This window comes from Anas platyrhynchos, chromosome 1 (genome assembly GCF_047663525.1).
Source record: "Anas platyrhynchos isolate ZD024472 breed Pekin duck chromosome 1, IASCAAS_PekinDuck_T2T, whole genome shotgun sequence".
NCBI classification, from domain to species: Eukaryota; Metazoa; Chordata; class Aves; order Anseriformes; family Anatidae; genus Anas; species Anas platyrhynchos.
The window spans coordinates 63331435-63351843 of record NC_092587.1 but is presented as its reverse complement, the minus strand read 5'-3'; the positions used below and the strand labels follow the sequence as shown (position 1 = coordinate 63351843).

Sequence of the window (20409 nt, the reverse complement as noted above, 5' to 3'; positions counted from 1 at the left end):
ACGCCAACACCATGGCTACATCACAAGTCCTCAAGTAGAGGTGCTGGTTGCACATCCCCTCCTCAACACTTATTTGTTGCCAGAGCCAGTGCCACCCAGAAACCTGAGAATGCCAAGGCTGAGGCATCATTCCTCCTCCAACACTATCACAGTATAAGATGTAGAGAAACTTTTAAATGCTTTATCAGTGGGGGAAGGCATATCAGTAGGACAAGGCTGTTTGCTGTGCTTCAAAAGCAACAAGCTGACAGCTCCTCACCCAGGATCAGGGCTCTGGTGATGCTAGGTACATGCACAAGAGATCAAATAATTGTCCCTACCGTGAGAAACTCAGTCTAGAATACAGAAGATGTGTTTTAGGAGACTCACTTGTTACCCAGCTCCACCCAGAGCTGCTCCCCAAACTGAACCAGCTCCACTAATGTCTGCAGACCACATGCTGCAGCCTCCTGCACACAGCAGCTCCACACAACTGTGCAGTTACCCTGTGCTGATGCCTCTTCCCGTAGCTCTGCAGGCAATTTCACCGGCTGCTCCTGCACCAAGGTTCCAGGTACAGCATCAGTTCCCCACGGCGTGCTCTGTGCAGCATCTGAGGAGAAGCACAGTGCACTTCATTTCATACAAAACTCAGTAACAGTTATCATGGCCAAGCACTTCACGCAATATGCAGTCATGCCTGTATGAAAGTCAAGTAAAGGAGCCAGTGGTCAGCATCTGGCTCAAAAAGCCCTCAGGCTTTTGAACCTTTCATATGAAACCATGTGAAAAAGCTGAATGCAATACTAGAGCCTCCACCTCTAGGAAAAATTTACAGCAATGGAGCTGAGCAATTCCTCTGCATAAACTACCTGACCTCCAGTAAATCCACAGAAACCATTACAGCCTATGGAGTGCCAGGGTCAGCAGCCAGTTGCATCAGATCCAGGGGTATGGAAGATCTCCAGCCAGCTCCAAGCTTACCTGTGGGGATGCTCTGGCTACCATACAAGTGATAACTTGCTTCATTAACTGGTTTTAGCTAGGAAGAAAGTTCTCCCTTAATCAGCACCTGTACTAACATTTCTCCTAGGTCTACACGGGACTATGAATGGCACCATGAGGGAGAAAGACAGACAGCTGCAGCACAAAGCAGAGCCCAAGTGCTCATCTGACCCCAGAATGGAGCATTATCCACACTGTGCACTTTTCTCTAACATATACTTTAATTTCCTGCTCATAACTACAGCACACTATTTATACTACAAGAAAAAAAAAAGTATTGTTAGCAGAAGTCTTCCATTTTCTCCTGGCTACAATATAATAAAATATAGGCTGGGTAGAAACAAAAACTCTGTCCAGGACTAGCTCTTTCCCAAGAAAGGTTGTGGGACAATCCCAAATATTCACTAAATGGAGAATTACATTCTTGGCTGTACATGTGTGCAGGCAGGGAAGGAGGAGGGATAAAGCCTTGGAAGACAAATGTTTTACATCAGCAGTTTCCCAGCACAGCTACTTTGAGCCAAAGGCCAAAGTGAAACATTTCTCTAGAATGACAAATCAGTTTATTTAACATGGAAAAAGAGAGACTTGAAGCTATCTAGTGGCTCTTTGAAGTCTCTTGAATCATATTAGATTAAACATCTTGAAGGAGGGGATTTCTCCGCTCACCAATGAAACTATGAAGCCATGTTCACCTTGGCCTGAGGAACCTCAGCAGGAAAGAAACTTCTGGAAATGAGGAGCAGAGAGGGCTGGTGCAGGGAAGCAGTATGACATTGATGGGTTTACATGAAGTACTTCATATTATTTTGCTCCCCTCGTTTCTATGATGAGCACCCCCAGTTTAATAACAGGGACCTCTGTCCTTGTAAGAGACCCATCGCTTTTGTTATATCAGTCCTTATTTACTAGTACATAAAATAAATTATTTTCCATTGTACCTTTTTTGGAGAACTTTATCTTGCACAAATGTGCATGCACACACAAGTTCAGTTCAATGTTGTCCCAGACTATCCATCTATCAAAGCATGGGCCTGGTAGGAATTTTCAGCAGCAGCTGCTTTACACTGAGAAAGGTATTTGTCCAGTGATTACATTCCATTTAAGAGCCAGAAGTGTTAAATACAAGTCTTATGCTTCTGAAAGTCCCATTCCAATTTCCAGTAAGCTCTTTTCCCCCCCTTACAAGGAAGGTGCAAGGAAGAGGAGAAAGAAGGGACTGTCTGCAGGAAGTCAGTGAAGCCATCTGGATTTCTTTCCTTCTTTCTTGTAAAAATCTACCAGACAAAAATCTCAACGTACTTGGAATGTTTTCCACAACGGAGTTATATTCAGGACTCAGATTTAGACAAGGAAAACTCACCTTTCATTGTCAGTCTTATCCAGTCCAGGAAAATCCTCACCCTTGAGTAGACTCCTGGTTTCTTTGGACTTGCACAGCCAACACCCCAGCTGGCAACACCATAAAGAATAAATGGTCCGTTTTCCTTCCTGCAAACCAAGGGGCCACCAGAACCACCCTAGGAACCAAGACACAAAGGGATCTTGCAGTTCTCATCTGGCCTCTGCACTGCTGCAGCTGAAAGGAGAGCTGTCAAAGATCAGATTTGCCCAAGAAAAAAAAGTCTGTGCAAGAACAGGGCACACAGCTGCTGGCAGCTCAACCCCGGATCTGGAACAAAGACTAATTTAACAGCTTGCTTATTGGTGTGGAATGAAGACTGAGCACAGGCTGAAAACCAAAGAGCACTAGTCAATCATATTTTATGGTACGCATCATTTATCAGTCCACCATAAGACTGTGGTATTGAGCAGAACCTGCATTTTAGCTTGACAGTGCCTCAGTAAATTACTTTGCCTTTTATTTACTCAGCTGTTCTTACCAGCTTGCCTCATGACTTCAGGGAGATTAGTTAGTTCTCAAGCACTGCTCTGAACAAGAGTTTTTATAAAAACAATAGAAATGACCACAGATCACCTTGAAAAGCATGCCTTGAAAGGGGTTCCAAGTCAGCTAAAATTAGCAAGTAACTAGAAGGTATTTCAGTAGAAAGAAATGGGACTTGGGAAGTGCAGGGAAGATCGTCCTCTCCTCCACCAGCATCTTGAACATTTTTGTCCAGACAAATACTAAAGTCTATGGTCCCACTTCCAAGGAACACTGCACACTGCATCTGCAGACTGACTGACTCTTGTTCACGTAAGCAGTGCCCACTTCAGGAACAGCAGGTTGTTGGAGGTTTTAACTGTCTTTGCTGTTCTCCTGTCCTCACCAGCCTCTTTCCCCAGCTGGTCTACCAACACCCATACAGAGATGCCTTCAAGAATGCTCACCTCTAGTTTTAACTCACCTGACAGAGGTCCTGGCCTCCCACTGAAACAAAGCCAGCACAAAGCATCCCAGCTGTGATCCCTCCAGGGTGACCAGAGTAGTAATTCCTCTCGCAGATTTCATTCTCAAGCACAGGCACTTGCATCTGCTGCAGTCGCTTAGCTTGGCCCCCATCTGCTTGGGAAATAAGTTCTAGGTAAGATCTGGGCAGAAGAATAAAACAAAAGATGGAAGAGTATGTTCTGTTTATAATGGGTAACATGCAAAAATCAGAAGTCCCACCTTCTTCAGTGATGCCCCATCCAGATGCAGTGCAGAGGTAAGAGGAAGATAACGTCTCTGTGCTGTTGGGTAGACACACTGGCCTCACAGCAGCATTGTACTCCAGAGGGATGTCCAGCTGCACCAGGGCAATGTCAGAGTCGTAGCTCACCACGTCAAAGTGAGGATGCACCACAATGGTTTTAACCTGTCTCACCTGTACCACATCAGAGGGATCAGGGCAAAGAAGGGACAAGCTGCCTTCTAACTGCATCCTGAAAGCATACTTGTAAAAGAGGGCAAAAATCCCCTAAGCAATGGCCGAGCTAATGAAAAAGAAAGAAGGTGCAAGGATTTTAAAGATAAAGACAAAATCCCTCGCTTCTCAGTTTTTCAGCTGAGAAGATTTCTGGGATGTATTATTTAGACCTCCTGAGCCTACAGCAATGGCTGTTCCATCGTGCAGATATAAGTCAGGAAGGTTATTGCAGAAGACTGGTGTGAGTCACTTTTTTTTCCACATCTATTTCTTCCTCCTCCCCATCAGGAAGAAAGAGTCAGCAACCATTTTATTGACAGATGTATTGCTCAGCACCGAGAGAATAAGATATTGAGGACACTCAGTCATCTGCTAGATTTAAGTCTTTACTGCTAGTAATAAGAGACATATATATAAAACATACTTCTATAAGCTGCAAGTTAGGTGAAAAAGACCAAGTTACTGGATTTCCTTTCTCATCCCTGAACGAGGGCTATGTACTGGTCATTTTGTCTTGCAGCCAAGACAGTTTTATTTGTGGACTTAGATCTGTTTTGAGAATATGATAAGGGCAAATATATCAAAGTCAACATTTCTAATGGTATTGCTTGTTTTTACCTGTTCTGTTGACTCTCTCAGGGCTCTGTCATGGTCTCCTGCTGTCACAGTCCAGTGCAAGGGTTTATTGGATCTGTATAATGAAAGCAAACATTGGAGCTACTTACAGTCAGCCATACAGCTTCCTTATTCAGCAGTCATACATCCCTTCTGGCTCTTCTCTAATTAGTCACTTATTCCCAGGACTGCTGAGCAAGAGCTTCTCACCCTGACAAACGCACTGCATCAGTTCTGGCTTTGCCACAGCTCTGACTGCAGCCGGCCCAATTACCTTTAGTGGATCTCACAGGCAAGACCAAGTCATCGCCATCTCCCAAATCACTCATCACAGAGGAAGGGCAGAAGGGAAGCCTCACAGTGGACAGAGGTGTGAGTATGACCTGCAGCTCTCCAGCCTGGAGGAGCACGGGGAGCACAAAGGACAGGGACAGCAGCAGAGGTGGCCGGGGACACACTGGACACACTCACAGCTGCACGCAGTGGGCGGCTGTCAGGATCCACGTGGGGCTGATGACAACCCCGCTGCACTGGTAGTCTCCAAGGAAGTTCAGGGCAGCGTGCCATGGCCAGCAGTGAGGACAGGCCTCCTCAGCCCCGCTAATGCGCTTGAACAGCTGCCAGGGAGTCACAGGGGGAAGGCCACAGCTGTCTGCAAGAGCCAAAGAAGTGGTTATAAATTGTCAAGGAAGTTCTCTGTTTTCCTAGATAACCTCGTGGAGGGGATACATCTAGGTCAAAGAAGCAGGAGAGATCAAGTTTGTCTGTCCTGTCTGCAATGGGTGGGGGAAGGAAAAACAGACAGATGAAAGCTGGAATCCTAAGGAGTTTAGCACTTCAGAGACCAAACGAGACTCAGACACTGAAAGGAGGTCTCTCCCACCCTGTACACATCCCCACTCCCTGCAGGAATTGCACGTGGCCAAACAGAGAACACACCACACGTATGGGAAATGAGAGATGGTGCACCTCCCTTTCACTTTTTGTCCATGGAAGTGGTGCACAGAAGGGGACCTGAGGTCAGCAAGCAACTGCCTCGCTGCAGAATCCTTATGCATTAGAGGAAAGCTCAGACTGGATCGACTGAGCAGAACTTAGTTGCTTTACCTAAGGGGACATCCCTCAGAGGCAACACTGGTGCAGTAGCTAATCCTGAGTCTTCTCTTCCTGTCTCCTCTACAAGAGAGGAAAAAAGAGTTAGCTCTTACTCAGATTAACAACTCTTACCTGTCCCCTCAAAAAAGGGCCCACTTGAAGGTGGATCTTATTCACCACTGCCCCCGTCACCCCCAAGCAGTAGCTGGCACAGTCACGAAAGCAGGGAGCAGTAATAGCAGACTAGCCCCCAAGTTCAAGACTCTTCTATAATGAAATTTTCAAGGGGAATATTAGAATGACAAAATTAGCAAGGCTGTTTGTTTCAGGTATCAGAAGTTAGTCATCTCATTTCTCAGTGAGAAATGAGAAGAAAACTCTGCTTCATCTGCCTTTTTCAGGAAAGGGAAATCTGCCACCAGCATCTATTCTGTTTCAAAATTATTTTGACACAATGCAGCAGGATTGGGCTAAAGAAATAGGCTTGGCTATCTAAGAATAGATGCAGATGATGCAGACATTGTTAGACACAGCAGGCATCTCTCTACTAACCAGAAAGAACAAAGGTGAGCCGGGCTCTGAACCCTCTGAAGTTGTTCTCCCCATCACTTTCAAAATGCACCAGCATAGTATTTCCTGGACTCAGCACTGGTTTGGGAGTTGAGAATCCACAGAGATTAGCTATGGGAAGGAACAAGCATGTATAATCTTAAGATTTTTAAATGTCATTCCTCAAGCACTTGTTGCTTTAGCTAATCTAGGTTTCTAGAAAACAAAATCCCTAAGTATTCAGAGACTTCCTGAAGAAGTTTTTGTTTTGATCAGAAGAGACACTTGCATGACAATGGTAGTCAGTAACATGCATAAGCAATAGCAGGCAGAATTTCCTACAATCATGTTACAGATATGCAAAACCAATCCTAGCTTTCTCATGATGGAACTACAAGTAATTCTGAACAGACAGTGTGAATGCCCCCCACTGCAAAGAAAACCCACTTGAGGACTACTTGCCACTATTCTGGGGCACCAGCAGAACCTCTCCCAAATGGTCTATGTGTATAGCTGGAGGACCTAGAGAACAGCTACTAGAGTTTTCCTCCTCCTTTTGAGAGCACTCAGTTCGCATAGCATCTGGAAGTCCCATAGCTGCAGCTGGACAGGGAACTTGCACTCTATTCCAAAGGAGTATTGCCTGTAAGAATCCAAGTTTCCTATGGCAAAGCCATGCTGGAAGGCTTAGCTCAACCGAAATGAGTCAGGATGATGCTGAAAGCTCTCCCCTGCAAGATTCCAGGTTCGAGATTGCCAGCCTTCTCCCTCCCATTTAAATACACGTATTTCCAATGGAAACCAGATTTCTTTTCAATGGAACTATAACGTTAATACTTATTCACCACTTGGTAAACACATGCAAATTACTAAGTTACTGCTACAAAATGGATGGGGACAAAACAGAAGCAGTTTGCCAAAGATTAATTTTCATTGGCAAATACAGGACAGCTTGAGTCTCTTACCCAGCTTATTTTTTATTTTTATTTATTTATTTTTTAAAAAAGCACCATCTCCTCATCACCTGTCTTTTGGCTCACATACAGGTCTATAAAGAGTTAGCCAGAATCTAGTTCAAATATCTTCACTTCTGAGCACCACATTGCTTTTCACCTTAATAGATACACTCTGATAAACTAAGTGTGGTGCCTGGATTTTTTAAAAAAAATAAAAAAAAGCTGGAGTGTTACAACATGCTTTCATTTAGTCCAAGCAGGAAGAACATCTGGAAATACAGATGTTCATGAAAAGAAAATTAAGAACATGTATTTCACTAAAGATTTTTATATTGATAAAACTGAAGCAGATTTAAAGTGAAGAATTAGAAAAAATATTTCCTTCTGAAAGCACTGGAAAGTTATGCCTCAGGTTAGCAATTTTTCATTAATGAAATCTCAACAAAATTAGCTGAATTCATAAAGAATTCATGTCCATTTCAGTGGAATTAGACATCAATAGACAGCCATGCTTTCGCTCTGCCTTACTTTAAACATTTATCTTCTTAATGAATCTTATAGCAAAATTGCTCTTGCTCTCTTTGGATAGAAATGTAGAGCAGAGATCTGATCCAGCAGCACGCTTGTGTGCTCTGCTGGTTCTGCAGCAGGACATGAACCACAGCCCTGCACCCAGCTCCACAACACCAGCCTTGGTGTCCTTGGCAATGTGTAGCCTCAACCAGAACATGGGATCTCCTGTGCCAACAGTACACTTGGCCATGGTGGGCAAGACAGAAGCAAAAAAAAAAAAAAAAAAAAGCTTTTTTCTAATTTGAAACAGAGTATTCATGCTCACCTAGCTGGTTTTCCTCTTCTGCATCACTGTAAACAGTAACTGCATCATAAATACAGCCTGGGCTAAATTCAAGGGCAAAGTCTTCAAACTCCAGCTGGAAAGAGGACAAGCAAGTGGGAAACATCAGGAGTGGAGTAATAGCTGAAGCACTTAGCCTTCTTAACCTGGAGCTACAGAAAGGTCACGTTTAGGAATTTGGGCATGGCTTTCCTTGTCAAAGGCGTCATGCTTTGCATCAAAACGGCCTGTGGGCCATCTTGGCATGATGATGCTGACTGCCCCCCCTTGTGCAGGGCTACAGACAGGACTGCAGAGGATGCATCTGGCCTAAGTTTTGCCTTCAGGGATTTCTGCTGCTTTGTACTTTTGAAGGGTCAGTGTTCCGCGTGGAATGCCCTTTCAAGAGCTTCTCTTTCAAGCAAGGAGAGTGGGTGATTTGTTTGGTTTGTTTTTAATCCATACCACACATTCTCACAGTAACAGAGCAGTAGCAACCCAAAAAATAGGTTTTCATACCCTTGAGCATCACTAGGTTTAATATAGCTTTCCACCCCTTAGCCAAGGCAGCAGGGGAGGAAAGTTGCTTCTCTGAACAATGTAAGATGGCACTGTGGGACGTGCTCAGCTGGATGCTTGCTGCACACTAACAGTGACATGCAGTGAAACTACAGAGATGCTGCTACTATGAGTGGGAGCTACTACACACAGCCTATGCACAACAAGAAGCAAACATCTTGGTATAAGGCTAAGGAGTAGCTTGGGGGTATTGACACTACCGTGAGGAAAAAGCTGGCTGTTTGCAACATAAGCTCTACCTCCCTTTTACCCCCAGAACTCCGTGCTGCGCTTCAAGGTACAGCTATGCAGAGATGGTATCGGTGCCTGCAGACCTGAAGCACTTACAACAGTCACCGCAGCTCTGCACACAAGTTCAGAGGTGATGCCTAATTGACAAAATATGCCCTGCGAAGAGTCAGTGACCTGGAAACCTTACAATTTACAGTGTTGCGTGTCACAGATGTTCTAGCAGGATTTTATTGAATCACTCCTCTGAACTGTTCTCAGTGCAGAGGTTTAAGTGCAGTTTCTCCTTTTATTACCTTTACAGCATACTCTACCGGAGCCTCAATGAGCCAGTGGCACTTGGTGTTCCTGGGATACAAGCCAGGGTAGTTTGCAGAATCAATCTTCCCCTCTTCCTCCAGCATTGCAACACTCCCACAGCCTGAACCTGCAACACAGTGAGAAGGAGACAGCTTAGCAGCTGGGATTACACAGTGCTTTTAATAAACCCACACCAACAACTAGATTTTTAAGGTTGCCAGGCACGCAGAGGATAGCTTTTCATTTTAAATGGCTCAGAAAGGAGAGCAGAGGAGTTTCTATAGCGTAGGCAAGGTCACCTGCTTCAGACTCCTTATGGACAGCTGTGAAGGTGAGTTCAAACCCACGGCCAGCATTGCTCCCATCAGAAACAAATGTAATGGTGGCCTGGTCCGACTCTATCAGCAGAGGGGCTGGGAACACGTTCCCGCAGACTTTGCCTGAGGGAGACAAGGATTTGGTGGTAAGCGTGAACAGAGCACACATTTATTCAGGCAAATCTTGCAGTGATTCATTAAGCTGGATCCCATTATGAAGGTCTCGTCTCACACTGAACAGAGAGACGGTTCAGCCTTCATTACCTATAAATTATTTAGAGGCTGTAGAGAAAAACTGGAGAGATGGGACTTCATCCAAAACAACTGCATGAACAACCGAGTATTTCTAGAGGATGAATTGCATGGACTAGGGATGTTAGGCTATTATTAGCACATGGTCATTAGTACTAAGAGGGGACAAGTAGTCAGTATTTACTTGAAATATTTATCAGTTCAGTACTAAGAGCACTTTACAAAGGGACAAGGGGTCCCTTCTGTTTTGGTCTCACCTCTACAATTACTTGGTAATCTGTATGCTTGCTGTGCCATATAACCAGTTTTGAAACAAGTAGCCTTTCTGAGAGGCATCTCTAACACACTTGCTGGCAGTGCTAGCACATCAGAAAGTCACCTGGATATGCACCAGCCAAACAAGGCTAAACGCTCAGTTTTCTCTGCTACCCATGGTCCATAGGATCAAAACAGGTATATAGGAGACAAGGCAGGCAGGGCACAAAGAATTACGTGCAGCTAAAAGACACTGTTGAGATATGTCAGCCCACCGCAGTACACTAGAAGCAAACACAAATATGAACACGTCCCTCAGTCCCACTTCATTTGGCCCCTCTGCCTTGTTAGATTCATAGCACAAAAAAAGCTTCTCAAAGCCATATTTGCTGTTCTTCATGACAATGAATGGAAGAAATCATACCCAGTTCCCCTCACATCTCTAAGGCACCCAGACTTACTGATCAGCTCTCTTCTGCTTGAGTAGAGGGACACGTAGTCACAGTCACATCCAACTCGGTACTCTACATCTAATTTAGTGAAGTATATCAGGATGATTTTCTCCTCCGGCACTGTTATGTTCCAGGTGCACAGGCTAGAAGCAAGCAATAGTAAAGGCACATATCTGCTTGGCTGAGCCTAGCCCTGGTCAGTCCCCCTTTGGGCTGGGAACCTCCAGCAACTATTTTCCTGCAAGCATGCACCAGAAGCTGACAACCGAAGTCACCAACTCCACTTGGTAATGTTATTTAAAAAAAAATAAAACTTATCATATTATCATCATCATCTGAGAAGAGTTACCAATAGTAGAAGAGTGCTGTGAATTTCTTTGGCACTAGGTGGAGAGTGGTCAGTAGCGACAACTTTGTGTTGTGCTAATGGCACCACCAGCTCAGCTGATCTCATTTCTGTGCCTCTTGCAAGAGCTGAAAGCTTCTTTGTGTGAGCTGACACGGATACGGCTGCACCACAAAGGGCACAACAGATCTCTGGCCAGCCACAACCGTTCTGTGAGCACAGCTCAGACAGAATCCGTGTTACAAACAGATTTTGTCTTCTCCTCGCAACGCTACCCTGCCCAGTGAGCATAGCTGGGGATTTGCATTGCAGGGAACACCGAGCTGCTGTGAGCTGGGCACTGCCAGCAGCAGGCAGTGCCTCTGGGCCATGCTGCAGTGGGTGCCCAGCAGATACCTGTTGTTGGGGTAGTCATCCTCCGGGGACTGTGGGTACCAAACACGGCCGCTTTCTCCAAAAACCAGTGTGCCTTGGGGACTGCACTGGTCTGGCACAGGAAGGGGGCTTGGCATGGCAGCTAGGGAGAGAAAAGCATCGTGGCACTATCAGCCCAGGCACAGGCTATGGCACTGCAGTTCTTTCAAACCAGAAGCGCTTGACAGAGTTGAAAGAAGCCTCAAAAGTTAAATTTCTTCCGCAAAATCCTACTGACAAACCTCCAGCACTTCAGGATTCGTGCTGCCAACACACTGGGCCTGCATTCATTCACCCTGCTAAGAGCTGACGTGCCTGCTCCAAGCTTATTTTTAATTAAGCAGCGTTTTGTTCCGTCCTTCATTTTCTATGGGCATTTGATCCATGTGGATCCCGATAGCCCTGCTTTGCAGAGCCCTGTGCAGCTGCTTTGTAGCCACGTGGCTTCTACTCCTTGCAGTTATTGTTCCCAATTAAAAGGCACATCCTCGGCTGCAGACAGCCCCCCTTTGAACACACAACCATTAAGGATCCCTAGCAAAGCCATAATGGGCTGGGTATTAGTTAACACCAACACCTCAGCTCTGATGGCTGTGACAGAAATAACAGCATCTCCCTAATAACTTGCATGAGCACTATAATCATCCGTACAGGAAAATACAAGTGGCCTGCAGGGAGCGTGTGCCCAGACCTGTGCCTGGCTCTAAAAGGCAGCTGTGATAAGCCGCTACAATCAATATAGCACACCTCTTCCCACATGCATTCAAAGCTGTGTGATTAGGGGACAACACCCCCATCACTCCCGTGTGACGTTTCAGGAGCACAAGAGCAGCTTGGGTCTGGAGCTGGCTAGTGCTCAAAGGGAGTTTACAAACTTTGCTGCTGCTGCATCAGCTGGAAAATAAAGAGAAGTGCTGTGGGTGGAGCAGCAGGACAACACGAATCCCTGTGGTGCTGAGCAGATAGAAGAGGAAAGAGCCTTCTGGTACTCATACCCATACCTACCTGCTGCCATGTGCTGGGCAATGAAGTCCATGAGTGCAGCCACCCTGGAGAAGACACCCGGGGAGCCTCGGGCTGTGGTGCTTCTCCTGCTGGCATCCCATCCTCTGGCACAACCGACTCCCCAGGACACCACGCCAGCCAGCGTCCAGGTGCCACCGGTCCTCAGACACGCAAGGGGCCCTCCAGAGTCACCCTGGTGGGGTGGAAAGGAGCCATGTTCCCCTGTGCCAGCAGCAGCAAGCTGAAGGTGCTGCATGACAGATCAGCTCCACCACAGCAGCCAGCACAGCCCTGTTGGCTTCTCCCCATCACAGGAAAACCTCAAAGAGGTGAGATCTGCCTACTTTGCAGGTTCCTGGTAGCACTGCCCAAGCCAGGCTCCCTTGCTCAATTCACTGAGGTCCCCCCTGGTTTCAGCAGGACGGGGGCATTTGGATGCTGAGGTGGAGCTCCTGCCTTTAGCAATGCACAGGGCAGGACCAGGCGAGACAGCAAACACTCCTCAGCCTCCTGCCCGCTCCCCAAATCCCACCATCAAGAGATCCCTCCTGCCTTTGTCACCCTGAAGCTCCTTGGAAAGCCCTTGCTCAGCAGAGAGCTGACAGCACCACCACTGCTGCTGCCTCCCTCTCTCCCCAGAGGCTTGCAGATGGGCAGGCCGGGCCTGCTGCCCAGCAGGAGCCGGAGTGGAGGAGCTCTTACCTTGCAGGCATCCCTCCCGCCATCAGGAAATCCTGCGCACAGCATGGAGCCCTGCACAGGCGGCAGGTCCATGGCCCTCAGCAGGGCACTGCAGGTCGGGCTGTCGATGAGGGGCAGCTCCACCTCCTGCAGGACGGGAGCCAGCGCCCCAGCCCCTGTGGGAGCAACCAGGCCATGTCCAGCACCCACAGGACAGCTCGTCCCTCTGGGCAGCACCCTCATCCCCCGGGAGCTGTACCCACCCCATCCCAACACCCCGCACAAGCGGCCAGGGGTCCAGCACTGGTCACCTGCCTGGGTCAGTGATGTCCTGAAGCAGTTTGGGATCACCTAGCAGAGACACGGAGCTAGGCAAGTAACACATTGGTGTGCCACCCGCCAATGCAGAGAAGAGTGCCCCAAAACAGGGCTGGAAAAGGCCACTCCTCAGGTGGTCAGGCAAACAGACACTGCTTGCTTCTCCCAGGTGCCCTACTACAAGGCTGAAGGCTTTCAAGGGCCAGGGCAAAGCCCTCAGCTAGCTGCTGGCATGGGCAGCCAGCCCTGGCAGTGAGAGGGTGTGCTTGGGCATGGGGGAAATGTCCATATCCTCTACTGTGAATGAGCCCCACACTACAGGGACGTAGAAACGCAACTGAGCTGGGGAGGGAAAGCAGCAGCCACTTGCTGCAACTGTTTCACTGCACCCTGGGCTCCTGAGAAGGGTTTCAGAGAAAGCGTCACCAAGAGCAACTCCTGTACCTATCTATTCAGGCATTTTCATCTCCATCAAAATGTACCAAAACTCAAGCAACTGCAATTCTTTTGAGAGAACAGTTTCCTGATATCTGGAGGAGATATGTATTAAGTACAAAGGAGCTACTCCCACTCTTGTAGCTCCTTGTAAGGACAGTTCTGCTTGCAGGAGGCTCTGATATACGTGCATGAATATGCACAGCAGCACTGCAGAGTGCAGCCTTTGCTAATGAGCTCCAAGGTCCCATGCTGCAGGAAAATGCTGATCTGCACATCTCTACCAGGTGATGGTAGTGACAAGCAGAAGAGCCCTGATGAGCAACAGAGTGCTTTAATTCTCCGCCTGACAGGAGTCACCTTTTCTTGCCTTGCTATTTCTGGAACAAAACATCTCCTTTCCCCTATTCACCACCCATCCTTCCTGTAGTTGTGACCGGGGGGCTCTGCCAGTTCACTCACCCTCAGACACCTTGCCCCAGCCACTTGTCACACACAGCGTCCCAGCCTCAAAGTCCTCATCCCTGTGGGGAAGGCAGATCGGCTGGACCTCATCCCCTGTGGAGGAGAGAGTGCACAGATGAGCACACAAACTCAGCGCTTCCAGGAGCATATCTGGTTTACAGGTACAAACAGCACCCTTCCTGTGGCACTGTTTCATATTTTCCCCTTCCCAAAATGCTGCAGTCACATGCGGGTGGTTATAAACTAGACATACAAACTGAAGTTAATCACGTGTGAATGGGTTTGTACTGAGACAGGGCACATTCAGAAAGTTCAGGGAGGTAGCTAGCTGCCACTAAATGTTAACTTAAGCAGAAGCATATTTGGGAAGGGGACAAAAGAGGAAGAGGGTGAACAGCATGATAGGGAAGAACAGGGAAGAGGAAAGCACATTACTTCTACAGTCTCGCACAGCATGAGAACAGGGCTGTGCTTGGGGAATTCTTTATATCATTCTCTTCTGTGAGGACCAGTGCTGATCAGTATCAGAAAAGGAGGTATGAAGGCCATTAGAAACTTGAAGGGCTTATCTCATTACAGTCAAGGCATGTATTGGCTAGATTTTCCTTGTCATTAGCAGAGAAATGGATCACAATTCTCCTTAGCTGCCTTGAAGGGGCACTGGCAGCGTTCAGCCTTCAGAAGGGCTTGGCAGGGAGCCCTGTCATTTCTTCAAGGGTTGTCCATAGGGCTTGGATGATGTTGAGCCCAGTTCATGCTTACAGACACCAATTTAGCTGCAGTACAGGCACAGAGGCAGCCCTCCAGCAGCCTTCCTCAGACTGAAGGAGTGTCAGGATGCCTGAGCCCTGAAACAAATGTTTCTTGGGTCTTATTTCCTATATTCCTGCCATTACAGGCAAAATGTGAGACTACCAGCATCCGAGCCAGTGATCTGAGAAGTGACAGAAGGTTATTTTATGTTGGCTGATCTGCCATCTGATGGTCACAGTCTGGCATGGCCAGTTGGCTGTAACTCAGCAGAGCTCTGTATAATAGCTCAGGGAACTGCTTTTGAAGAGCGTAGGAAGGGAGATTTGCACTACTTTCCTAATGCTGAGGCCCTAACATTATCTCCAGAGGCTTTGCCTTTGCCTGCAGAAGTGTTTACAGCAAGCAGGTTTTAATCCAGTCTGCACCTCAGCGGGCAGGCCCCTCGCAGCCTGCTGCCAATAAACAGCCGGGGGTCACGGCCAAGAGGAAGCTGACGGCTTTCCAGCAGCTCACCAAGATCCAGCATCAGCACAGCAGGGCTGGAGGAAGCATCACTGATACCACTTGTATGAAGGGAGCACAAAGACACAGGGAAATCTGGTGCACAAGGAAGACACGGGCATATTCAGAGCACAGACCCTGATCCAAGGGACAAACTTCGTGACAATTAAAGTCCCTTCAGATTAGACTAGAGTTAATCTGATTGTGTTACTTTGATGAGAATTAAAGGCAAAACCAACGGGACTTTCACCACATTGCCTCTACCCCCGGGGCTCCCACTTACCAAGGCGGGCTGGGTGCTGCAGGTGCAGCACAGCCACGTCGCAGTCCATGTAGTGCAGCCGGTTGAACCCAGGGTGGATGAACACATGCAAGACGGGGATGCTCTGCTCCTGCCTGTCCACCCGCTGGAGGTGATGCTCCCCCACTGTCACCACTAGGCTCTTCAGGAGTTTCCTGATAGGAAAAACAGTGCCAACATGATGTGGGAGAGGGCTGCAAGGTCCCAGTCAGGCATGGGTGCTGCAACCCTGCAGCACGCTCCTGCGCTGGGAACCGGGCTTCCAGCTGGGCTGACTTCACTTCAGCAGCCACGCAGAGGATTCACTGATCTCCAGTTGGAAAAGATGGACTTTTAAATGGATGAACAGGCTTGTTTCATCTGTTCTCCATCAAGCCACTGTTTGTACCCAGCCAGCACAGAGCTGCCAGAAGTTGTCCCAGCAGATTCCTCTGCAGCCAGCCTGGACAGGAAAAAGGACAGTATCTGTTGCCTTGGGCCTCACCCAACCTCCCCACTGGTTTCAGCCCTGAAACACAAAGCACAGCCCTTGTTACCAGCAGCCCAGCATCCTAAAGGCACATGAGGAGCCTCAAAAGCAATGGGAACCAAATGCCAGAGTAGCTTTGGCCCCATAAATCCTCCATCCTAGTTTTGTTATCTGTGCATTCAGGAGATGAGCAGAGGCAGGCATTTAAGAGCTGTACGATGTTTTCAGGCAGCTACACATGGATTAAATTAATGCTAGACAAGTGTATGCCCATTACAGTTTTCTGCATATTTTATAAGCAATATATTGTCACAGTTAGACTTAGAGCAATCAGCTCCAGCATAGTCAAAGCCATTTAGTATGTCTTTTAGCAGTTAGGTAGTTACGCTATCAGAGCTGTCATACCCAGTAACTAGAGGGACAGCAGAGAAACTGCACCTCTGGTACTACAGCAAGTGCACTGAAAGCTGCGGGGTGGGACAGTATTGACTTGATGGGACACATGAACTGGACTTAAAGATCTAGCAGCGGGCACCACCAGGAATACCCATAGGAGCCATACACCTCATCTTTGTTTCAGCTGCTAGCATCTCATTACAAACCCACAGTGCAGGGTACAACACCACAGCAAGCTTGTCTTGAGATCTTCACAATTAGGGCTGATTAAAAGGTCTGCCTGCACTATGAAACAGGACAAAACTCAGACCTGGACTGACCGCCTCTTTTCCCCAGCCTATGTTCACCTGGGAGTCCAAAAAACCTCGGTGCTCAGACAAGAGCTTTGAAGCCTATTTATTCCTGATTTATAGTAGTTTTGTGGGTTTTTTGAACCACCTGCCCTCAATCTCCTCTACAATCTCCATGGCATTATAGCCCTTCATGAAAGTCTGACTGCTGTGAATTACACCGTGCTATTTCAGCCACACAGCCCTCAGAGGTGGCAAATCCAAGCAGCCTGGCAGGTACACACATTAAAGCTGCCCGCCTGCAAGTGTAGCACCAAGCCTTCAGAATCAAAGCATTTGGGGAATTAGGGGGTGGAGGTGTTCAGTGCAAGCCTTTGCTTCGGTGTTGTCCAGTAAATTAAGATATACCTATATTTTCACCTAGGAAAGCCCTTCCTCTCATTTTCTAATCACTTCCAGACATAAGTAAGCTGAGCTGTGTCAGTAGGTTCGTTAATCTCCAGGGACTGTTTACTGAAACTGGAAAGTTGCTGCATTTCCCAGCAATTTCTGGCACCCAGAACAGCCTGGCAGTGCAAATCCCACAGTAGATGGGAACACAGGAACAGCATTAGCAGCGTAACTGTTGAGAGTAGAAGCACCAGCTAGTTTCTCACTGCATAAAGGAGCAAACAGGTGTCTTGTTATCAAGGTTAATCTTGCCCATTAAAATTTTTATACCACAGCAACTTTGTCATCATTCAACATCAGTCCTCAGAAGTGATGCTAAAGTTCAGTAAGAAGCAGATGTGAAACTGACTGGCCTGCCACTGCAGTATAATGGATTGTAAAAGGGCTGGCAAAGGTGTCACGTATCATTGTCCCTGCCCATTAAGAGGTCTTTAGCATGACCTGTAAAGTCTGTAAAGTTGGTCTTGCATTAGAAGTACAGAAGCCAGTGACTGCTATGAGAAGCAGGACAGATGCCGGAGCTGCTTTTACCAGGAAGCTTCACACTGCTGCTCCTTCTTGTCTCAGAAATGCTTCTCTGGGTGCTTGCTCAGGCCAGCAGAGTCTTTTAGAGACAGAGCTCTTAAAATCATCAATACAGGCATTTAAAAGGAATCGTGGTGGCACAGATCTCCCACGCCCTGGTAGCAGTGGGTATTACTCTGCAGCAGGCCCAGTAGGGTCACTCTGACACTGTGCTGTGGTGACACGCATGGGACTCACATCACTAAAGCCTTTTGGCTACTCTTTTTTCCCCACACAAATATATAATATTTGCACTCAACAGGACACCTGCATCTGGGTTGCAGACTCCCTGTGCTGGAGAGCCCTCTCCTCAGGCTCTGGGGACAAGCATGCAGAGCCCCAACGGGGGCAAGCAGGGTGCTGCCACAAATCACAGGCCCATGGCCCCATAGAGACACCTCCCACAGAGCTGTGGCAGAGCATTAGTCCCTCTCAGCCCCACAGGTGTCTCTTCTGCCCTCCCTGAACAGCAGGCCCCACCCCTGGGCCCAGGATCCCCCTCACTGTCACAACAGGAGCCCAAGTTGTGAGGCATTTCAGGAGTGAGTACAGGGGACTTACTGCTCCAGGTTGACCACGCAGTGAGCAGCGGTAATAGCCACGTCTTCTTGCACCAGACTGCCGCCACAGATATGGAAACGGCCCAGTTTCAGGGACACCTTCAAAGAAAGGGTCAGATATGTTTCAGATGAGGTGACTCCTGTTTCTTACCAAAATGAGGCCAAAGATCATCCCAGAGAAGTCACTTCCAAGTGGCTGCTGACCCTAGGCCTTCAGCCCCAGCAGTATTTGAGAGGAACAAAACCCTGGAACACCCCAAGAGAGAAGATGGGCCAGAGGTCCCACTCTTTATTACTGCTGCAAGAGCATCCCCAGAGCTTGACACTAGCCAGGGATCCAGAGGCATCCACCTGATCCCAGCACACTGCTCTATGCTCCTAAAGGACCTTGCTACCCTTCACACTACCACCCACATAAAACTCAAAGTTGCTGTATGTGTAGGGACTGGTCTTTGGGAAGAGAGAGGTGATAAACACTGACTTTCCTGTGTAACAGGGCACCAGAAAGTGTCTGTTCATCCTGTCTGCCTCTGCAAAGCCTGTACAACACAACCCATCAGACCCACAAAAGCTCTGCAGCTGCATCAGCTCACACCAGCCAGAGATCTTTTCTTAACCATTAGATCAGCTCATTCTTCCCCACTTCTAGAGGCAAACAGCCTGAAAAAGCAGGCAAGAGAGACTTTTTTTTTAGTGCAGCTTCCACTCCTGAGCAAGCAGTGTTCAATGACTTGAGGAGGAAAGAAAGCTTACTCCAGCTTCTCCTCCCCCTTCCCCATGAAGGAGGGAACACATTGCCACTCAGACCTGCCAGGGCTGTCCCCCAGGCACTGACTCTCTTCCTCCAACAATCCGAGAGAAGAACCCCAGTGGCAGAACATCCTCCGGGCTCTCTAGATCAATGGGACGAAGTCCACATTTCAGACCTGCAGTGAGGACAGAAACAAGAGTGCTTTGCAGTGAGGCAGCCCCCACAAGCTCAATTGCATCACCTCAAATGCTTCTGGCAGGTGGGGAATTAATGGGACAAATGCCAGGTGTCACGGTTTTTCTGACTCCAGCCTGTGCTTCAAGCTGAAGGCAATTTTATGGAGGTAAATGGAAAGACACAACCTGCATTTCTTGATGAGAAGCTGATGTGTGCAAAGCTCAGGTATCCTGTGAGGTGCTTTCACAATGTGTGTGCACAGTCATAAAAAAGCAAGTTTAGATTTCATCCAGTAGTCTAGTTATGCTTAACAAAATGCAATTGGGACTTAAAAAAAAAAAAAAGTAACAAGTGCCTGAGTTTATTCAAAGCTGATTATTTCAAAGCTTCCATATCTAAGCAGTGCCCCGCAGCGCTTAACCAGAGCAACTAAAGTCATCATGAAAGATCTCATCTCTGAATCGAGCTGGCCCAGCGCTCAGTCTTGGCTTCTGCCCGAAACACATTGCAAGGAGACAAAGCTTTCTCATGTTGCTTTTGGCACCAATTGCGCCTTAGAAATGTGGACAAGGAGCCCAGGGAAAGTTTGACTTAGAGCTGAGGCCAGCCAGGGATGGCTGGGTCTGATTAAGTTTTAGATGCTTCATTGAGCTGTGCAGTTGGAGATAGATGTGTGGCAATCCCTTATGGTTCCTGGGAAGGAAGCATAAAGGGAAAAAAAAAAAACAGCACTCCTCACCCAGCTGGGTGTAACGTGCATGCTGCCCAGCCCACCGGCTGGGTGGAGGAGGTTGGGGAGCACTCCTCCCATGCAGAACATGGTCATCACAGCACAGGTCACACCTGAGGGGCCACCACAGAGCACTTGGGGCACAAAGAGAAGGAACTGACTGTAAATGTTTGTACCTGAGGTCTGCTGCTGCAGGCTGGGTGGTTTTGGAAGAGGGATAGCTTCAGGCTTCTGGCTCCTTCGCTGAGGAGGGGATGGCAGCTCTTCCTCCACACCCTTCACCTGGCCTGTGTCTGCACCAGCCAAAAATCATGCTATTGACCTCTCCTGTCCCATGTGTTTCTTGTGGTAACAAGCCAATAGGAGGGGTCCCCTGCCCCTCCCAGGCCAGGATATAAGTTCCTTTCTCAGCCATTCAAACATAAACAACACAGTGCTCATAGTTTGGGAGGTATTTGCACCATGTTTGCCCTGGCAAGAGCCTGGAGTAACTCCCTGGAGTCACCAGCAGACTGGGCCTAGATCCAGAATGCT

General features: G+C 47.8%; 1 protein-coding gene across 5 annotated transcripts in view; it reads right to left on the bottom strand.

Annotated features, from left to right (window-relative positions):
* The window catches only part of OVCH1 (ovochymase 1), a 37883-nt gene that overhangs the window by 16157 nt on the left and 1317 nt on the right, over nucleotides 1–20409 (bottom strand). For 4 of the 5 annotated variants that reach the window (XM_038173087.2, XM_038173090.2, XM_038173092.2 and 1 more), the window contains exons 2-21: nucleotides 20052–20168; nucleotides 19025–19143; nucleotides 18219–18316; nucleotides 15471–15643; nucleotides 13931–14026; nucleotides 12737–12891; nucleotides 12035–12227; nucleotides 11012–11132; nucleotides 10279–10412; nucleotides 9293–9433; nucleotides 8990–9120; nucleotides 7890–7983; nucleotides 6099–6227; nucleotides 5559–5627; nucleotides 4923–5103; nucleotides 4455–4527; nucleotides 3599–3794; nucleotides 3336–3490; nucleotides 2348–2504; nucleotides 485–592 (exon numbers count right to left, since the gene is read on the bottom strand). In XM_038173087.2, coding sequence (XP_038029015.2) covers nucleotides 485–592; nucleotides 2348–2504; nucleotides 3336–3490; nucleotides 3599–3794; nucleotides 4455–4527; nucleotides 4923–5103; nucleotides 5559–5627; nucleotides 6099–6227; nucleotides 7890–7983; nucleotides 8990–9120; nucleotides 9293–9433; nucleotides 10279–10412; nucleotides 11012–11132; nucleotides 12035–12227; nucleotides 12737–12891; nucleotides 13931–14026; nucleotides 15471–15643; nucleotides 18219–18316; nucleotides 19025–19143; nucleotides 20052–20168 — 2640 coding nt within the window. The remainder of the gene's footprint in view (nucleotides 1–484; nucleotides 593–2347; nucleotides 2505–3335; nucleotides 3491–3598; nucleotides 3795–4454; nucleotides 4528–4922; nucleotides 5104–5558; nucleotides 5628–6098; nucleotides 6228–7889; nucleotides 7984–8989; nucleotides 9121–9292; nucleotides 9434–10278; nucleotides 10413–11011; nucleotides 11133–12034; nucleotides 12228–12736; nucleotides 12892–13930; nucleotides 14027–15470; nucleotides 15644–18218; nucleotides 18317–19024; nucleotides 19144–20051; nucleotides 20169–20409) is intronic. The other variant, XM_038173089.2, reaches the window with a different exon arrangement.